General features: G+C 60.2%; 1 protein-coding gene across 1 annotated transcript in view; it reads left to right on the top strand.

Moving 5' to 3' along the window:
* Positions 1-6,603, top strand: part of ERBB3 (erb-b2 receptor tyrosine kinase 3) — a gene marked incomplete at its 5' end in the record, with an annotated part of 8,182 nt that extends 1,579 nt beyond the window's left edge. The window contains 6 exons of the mRNA XM_041411382.1: positions 989-1,144; positions 2,762-2,837; positions 3,426-3,572; positions 4,849-4,981; positions 5,032-5,305; positions 5,967-6,603. Coding sequence (XP_041267316.1) covers positions 989-1,144; positions 2,762-2,837; positions 3,426-3,572; positions 4,849-4,981; positions 5,032-5,305; positions 5,967-6,524 — 1,344 coding nt within the window. The remainder of the gene's footprint in view (positions 1-988; positions 1,145-2,761; positions 2,838-3,425; positions 3,573-4,848; positions 4,982-5,031; positions 5,306-5,966) is intronic.
* Between the last annotated feature and the right edge of the window lie 290 nt (positions 6,604-6,893).

Below are 6,893 nucleotides of genomic sequence, written 5' to 3'. Positions count from 1 at the left end.
TTTATTCCCGTTTTCAGGGGATGTACTACCTGGAGGAGCACCGCATGGTGCACAGGAACCTGGCTGCTATATTAAATATTACACTATATATAACCAATATGACATAGATATAATAAATACATTAAATAAATCAATGAATAAATAAAAATGATATTAAAAATTAAGTTTTATTCCCGTTTTCAGGGGATGTACTACCTGGAGGAGCACCGCATGGTGCACAGGAACCTGGCTGCTATATTAAATATTACACTATATATAACCAATATGACATAGATATAATAAATACATTAAATAAATCAATGAATAAATAAAAATGATATTAAAAATTAAGTTTTATTCCCGTTTTCAGGGGATGTACTACCTGGAGGAGCACCGCATGGTGCACAGGAACCTGGCTGTTGTATTAGATATTACACAATATATCACCAATATTACATAGATATAATAAATACATTAAATAAATCAATCAATAAATAAAAATGATATTAAAAATTAAGTTTTATTCCCGTTTTCAGGGGATGTACTACCTGGAGGAGCACCGCATGGTGCACAGGAACCTGGCTGCTATATTAAATATTACACTATATATAACCAATATGACATAGATATAATAAATACATTAAATAAATCAATGAATAAATAAAAATGATATTAAAAATTAAGTTTTATTCCCGTTTTCAGGGGATGTACTACCTGGAGGAGCACCGCATGGTGCACAGGAACCTGGCTGTTATATTAGATATTACACAATATATAACCAATATTACATAGATATAATAAATACATTAAATCAATCAATCAATAAATAAAAATTATATTAAATAATCATCTTTATTCCCGTTTTCAGGGGATGTACTACCTGGAGGAGCACCGCATGGTGCACAGGAACCTGGCTGCTATATTAAATATTACACAATATATAACTAATACTACATGGAATGAATAAATAAAAATTATATTAAAAATTAAGTTTTATTCCCGTTTTCAGGGGATGTACTACCTGGAGGAGCACCGCATGGTGCACAGGAACCTGGCTGCCCGGAACGTGCTGCTCAAGTCGCCCAGCCAGGCGCAGGTGGCCGATTTCGGCATCGCCGACCTGCTCTACCCCGACGACAAGAAATACTTCTACAACGAGGTCAAGGTGGGCGGGGGGCGCCGGGCTGGGACCCCCAACGGCACCGGTGGGACCCCCGAGGGGCATCGGTGTCACCCCCCAATGGCACCGGTGGGACCCCCAAGGGACATCAGTGGGACCCCCCAATGGCACCGGTGGGACCCCCGAGGGGCATCGGTGTCATCCCCCAACGGCACCGGTGGGACCCTCAAGGGGCACCGGTGGGACCCCCAATGGCATCAGTGGGACCCCCAAGGGACACTGGTGGGACCCCCAAGGGACATCGGTGGGACCCCCCAAATGGTACTGGTGTGACATCCAATGGCACCGGTGTCACCCCAAAGGGCATCGGTGTCATCCCCCAATGGCACCGGTGGGACCCCCCAATGGCATCGGTGGGACCCCCAAGGGGCATCGGTGGGACCCCCAAATGGTATTGGTGTGACATCCAATGACATCGGTGTCACCCCAAAGGGCATCGGTGTCACCTCGAATGGCACCCCAATGGCATTGGTGGCACACCCAATGGTGACATCCAATGGCACCAGTGTCACCCACTCTGGGACACCCCAAATGTCATCGGTGTCACCTCAAATGGCATTGGTGTCACACCAAATGGGATTGGTGTCACCCCCAAAGGGCATCAGTGCCACCCACTCTGAGACACCCCCAATGCCATCCTGTCACCCCAATGCCATCGATGTCACCCCAATGCCATCGATGTCACCCCAATGCCATCCAGTAACCCGAATGCCATCGGTGTCACCCCAATGCCATCAGTGTAACCCCAATGCCATCCTGTCACCCCAATGCCATCGATGTCACCCCAATGCCATCAGTGTCACCCCAATGCCATCCTGTCACCCCAATGCCATCGATGTCACCCCAATGCCATCAGTGTCACCCCAATGCCATCCTGTCACCCCAATGCCATCGATGTCACCCCAATGCCATCAGTGTCACCCCCAATGCCATGGATGTCACCCCAATGCCATCGCTGTCACCCCGATGCCATCCTGTCACCCCGATGCCATCGGTGTCACCCCAATGCCATCAATGACACCCCAATGCCATCCTGTCACCCTAATGCCATCAGTGTCACCCCAATGCCATCGATGTCACCCCGATGCCATCCTGTCACCCCGATGCCATCCTGTCACCACAATGCCATCGGTGTCACCCAATGCATTCCTGTCACCCCAATGCCATCAATGTCACCCCAATGCCATCCGGGTCCCCCCAATGCCATCCTGTCACCCCGATGCCATCGGTGTCACCCCAATGCCATCAGTGACGCCCCAATGCCATCCTGTCACCCCGATGCCATCCTGTCACCCCAATGCCATTGGTGTCACCCTGATGCCATCAGTGTCACCCCAATGCCATCCTGTCACCCTGATGCCATTGGTGTCACCACGATGCCATCCTGTCACCCCAATGCCATCCTGTCACCCCGATGCCATCCGTGTCACCCCAATCCCATCCTGTCACCCCAATGCCATTGATGTCACCCCAATGCCATCGGTGTCACCCCGATGCCATCCTGTCACCCCAATGCCATCGGTGTCACCCCAATGCCATTGATGTCACCCCAATGCCATCGGTGTCACCCCAATGCCATCGGTGTCACCCCCTTTCCCGCAGACGCCCATCAAGTGGATGGCCCTGGAGAGCATCCACTTCGGCAAGTACACGCACCAGAGCGACGTCTGGAGCTACGGTGAGCCACCGCTGTCCCCAGTGTCCCCAGTGTCCCCAGTGTCACCAGTGTCACCAGTGTCACCGCTGTCCCCAGTGTCACCGCTGTCCCCAGTGTCACCAGTGTCACCAGTGCACCAGTGTCACCGCTGTCCCCGCTGTCCCTAGTGTCACCAGTGTCACCGCTGTCCCTGCTGTCCCCACCGTCCCCATGGCTCACGGGTGTCCCCGCTGTCCCCAGTGCCCCCAGTGTCCCTGCTGTCCTCTGCTGTCCCCACTGTCCCCCGTTGTCCTCCAGTGTCCCCTGCTCTCCTCCAGTATCCGCCAGTGTCCCCCAATGTCCCTGCTGTCCCCACTGTTCCCCGGTGTCCCCCGGTGTCCCCTGCTGTCAGCCCCGGTGTCCCCGTGGCTCACGGGTGTCCCCGGTGTCCCCAGGGGTGACGCTGTGGGAGATGATGACGTTCGGGGCCGAGCCGTGAACCGGGATCCACCTGGCCGGGCTGTCCCCTGTGTCCCTGCTGTCCCTGCTGTCCCCGCTGTCCCCGGTGTCCCCTCTGTCCCCGCTGTCCCCGGTGTCCCCGTGGCTCACGGGTGTCCCCGGTGTCCCCAGGGGTGACGCTGTGGGAGATGATGACGTTCGGGGCCGAGCCGTACGCCGGGATCCGCCTGGCCGAGGTGCCGGACCTGCTGGAGAAGGGCGAGCGGCTCTCGCAGCCGCAGATCTGCACCATCGACGTCTACATGGTGATGGTGAAATGTGAGCGCCGCGGGACGCTGCCACCGGCGTGCCACCGGCGTGCCACCAGCGTGCCACCAGGGTGCCACCAGGGTGCCACCAGGGCTGTCACAGGGCTGTCACAAGGGTGTCACCATGGTGCCACCAGCGTGCCACCAGCGTGCCACCAGGGCTGTCACAGGGCTGTCCCCAGGGCTGTCCCCAGGGTGTCACCACAGTGCCACCAGGGTGCCACCAGCGTGCCACCAGGGCTGTCACAGGGCTGTCCCCAGGGCTGTCCCCAGGGTGTCACCACAGTGCCACCAGCGTGCCACCAGGATGCCACAGGGTGCCACCAGCGTGCCACCAGGGCTGTCACAGGGCTGTCCCCAGGGATGTCACCAGGGTATCACCAGCGTGCCACCAGGGTGTCACCAGGGTGCCACCAGGGCTGTCACCAGAGGGTCATCAGGGTGCCACCAGGGTTGCCACACGGCTGCCACCAGGGTGTCCCCAAGGCTGTCCCCAGGGATGTCACCAGGGTATCACCAGCGTGCCACCAGGGTGTCCCCAAGGCTGTCCCCAGGGATGTCACCAGGGTATCACCACAGTGCCACCAGCATGCCACTGGGGTTGCCACAGGGCTGTCACCAGGGCTGGCAGGGTCCAGCTGCTGTCCCCAGGGTGTCCCCAAGGCTGTCCTCAAGGCTGTCGCCAGGGTGTCACCAGAGCTACCACCAGAGTGGCACCAGGGCTGTCCCCAGGGTGTCACCACGGTGTCACCAGGGCTGCCACCAGGCTGTCACCAGGGCTGGCAGGGTCCAGCTGCTGTCCCCAGAGCTGTCCCCAGGGCTGTCGCCAGGCTATCACCAGGGTGTCACAGGGCTGTCCTCAGAGCTGTCACAGGGCTGTCCCCAGGGTGTCACCAGGGCTGTCCCCAGGGCTGGGCAGGGTCCTGCTGCTGTCCCCAGAGTTGTCACCAGGGAGTCCCCAGAGCTGTCCCCAGGGCTGCCACCAACGTGTCACCAGGCTGCCACCACAGCTGCCACCAGGGTTGTCCCCAGGGTTGTCCCCAGGCTATCACCAGGGTGTCACCAGAGCTGCCACTAGGCTGTCACAGGGCTGTCCCCAGGGCTGGGCAGGGTCTCCAGAGCTGTCCCCAGAGTTGTCACCAGAGCTGTCCCCAGGGTGGGGCGGGTCCTGCTGCTGTCCCCATCCCCAGAGCCATGTCCTGTCCCCGTCCCCAGGCTGTGTCCTGGCCGTGTCCCCACCCGTGTCCCCTCCCCCGTGTCCCCCCTGACGGTGTCGCTGTCCCCAGGCTGGATGATCGATGAGAACATCCGCCCCACCTTCAAGGAGCTGGCCAACGAGTTCACGCGCATGGCCCGCGACCCGCCGCGCTACCTGGTCATCAAGGTGAGCCCACCGGGGGGATTGGGGGGGATTGGGGGGCTCTGGGGATGGGTCCTGGTGTGACACAGGGTCCTAGAAGGTGACACAGGGTCCCGGGATGTCCCACAGTGTCCCCTGATGTCACTCGGGGTCCCGGGGATGTCCCCCAAGCTCTCCCAGCCCCAAGCCCCCCATGGGGGTGGGTGGGCTCTGGAGCCCCCCTGCCCCATTCCCGCAGCAGAGGGGGGTCCCCGCGGTGTCCCCTCGGTGTCCCCTCAGTGCCACCCCCGTGTCCCCCCGTGTCCCCGCAGAGCCCCAGCCTGCTGAGCGCCCCCGCCGGGTACATCCCCATGAACCAGCCCGGCCTGGGCTGCGCGCGGCAGGTACGCGGGGCTGGGGGGCTTTGGGGGGCTTTGGGGGGCTTTGGGTTGGGGTCCTGTTGGGGTCCCCCCTCTTACTGTCGGTGTCCCCATGGTGGGGAGGTCCCGTGGTGGATTTGGGGTCCCGGGTCAGATTTGGGGTCCCGGGGAGGGTTTGGGGTCCCGGGGTCCATCCCCTAATTTTGGGGGGTTCCTGTGTCTCGGGGGGGTCCATCCCCATTTTTGGGGAGTTCCTGTGCCTCGGGGGGGTCCATCCCCTAATTTTGGGGGTTCCTGTGCCTCCTGGGGGGTCCATCCCCATTTTTGGGGGGTTCCTGTGTCTCTGGGGGGGGGTCCATCCCCTAATTTTGGGGTGTTCCTGTGTCTCCGGGGGAGTCCATCCCCATTTTCGGGGGGTTCCTGTGCCTCGGGGGGGGTCCATCCCCATTTTTTGGGGGCCCCACCCCCATTTTTTGTCTTTTTGGGCTCATTTTGGGGACGCTCCTTTATGATGTGGGGCCGGGCTGACCCCGGGCGACGCCCCCCACCCCGGGGGTCCTGCCGCGGAGCCCTGCAAGATGCAGGGGTGGAGGAGACCTGGGGTGGTTTGGGCAGCCCCCCCCGGGAGAGAATGATAAAGAGACTGTGCAAGCTAGAAATTTGATATCATGTGCTGGCACCGCAGTCAGGAGGAGAAGGGGGGGGGGGGGGGGGGGGGGTGGTCCCTGACCGGTGTGTGCCCCCCTCAGACCCCACGGGGGGCTCGGTACCGACCGCGGAGGAGGAAGAGGAGGAGGAAGAGTACGAATACATGAACCGGCGACCCCCGGGGGTCTCCCCCCAACCCCGCCCGGCCTCGCTGGAAGAACTGGGCTACGAATACATGGAGGTGACCCCCGAGCCGGGGGGACGCCCCCAACCCCAAAACCGCGGCGGGGGCGAGGAAGACGACGGTGAGGACGAAGATTACGAGTACATGAACAAACAGCCGCGCCTCAGCCGCTCGCTCCTGGGGGGGCACCGCGGCTACACCCCCATGGGAGACCCCCCCGCGACCCCCGAGGAGGAGCAGGGCTACGAGGAGATGGAGGCGGTGCTGCGGCCGCCCCGAGCCCACCCCCAAATCCCCCCCGCGACCCCCATGAAGCCCCTGCGGAGCCTGGAAGCCTCGGACTGCGCCTTCGACAACCCCGACTATTGGCACAGCCGCCTCTTCGCCAAGAGCGACCCCCAGAGGACTTAAAGGACCCCCGGGGACCCCCCCCGGACCTCCCCAATTTGGGCGGGGGTCGCGCTGAAGATGAAGGATTCACCCCCCCCCTGCAAAGGAGGGGCTGCTGTGGGGGGTTTTTTTTGGGGGGTCTCAGCGGTCTGAACCTTTTTTTTTTTTTGGGGAGGGGGGTGAGGTTGAGCACGCCCAGGTGGGGAGGGAGACCCCCGGGAGACCCCTCCCATTATTTCCTTCCTCCTCCCCCCCCCCGGCAATCACTGAAGGTGCTCCCCAAATCCCTGGGGGGGGGTTTGGGGTCCCTGGGGGGTTTTGGGGTCCCCGAGGGGTTTTGGGGTCCCTTGAGCCCCCCCCCGGGCTGCCTGGGGGGCACCAGAGGGGATT

This window comes from Onychostruthus taczanowskii, unplaced genomic scaffold (assembly GCF_017590055.1).
Source record: "Onychostruthus taczanowskii isolate IOZ18803 unplaced genomic scaffold, ASM1759005v1 scaffold355, whole genome shotgun sequence".
Taxonomy (NCBI): Eukaryota; Metazoa; Chordata; class Aves; order Passeriformes; family Passeridae; genus Onychostruthus; species Onychostruthus taczanowskii.
This window is presented reverse-complemented; position numbering and strand designations above follow the sequence as displayed.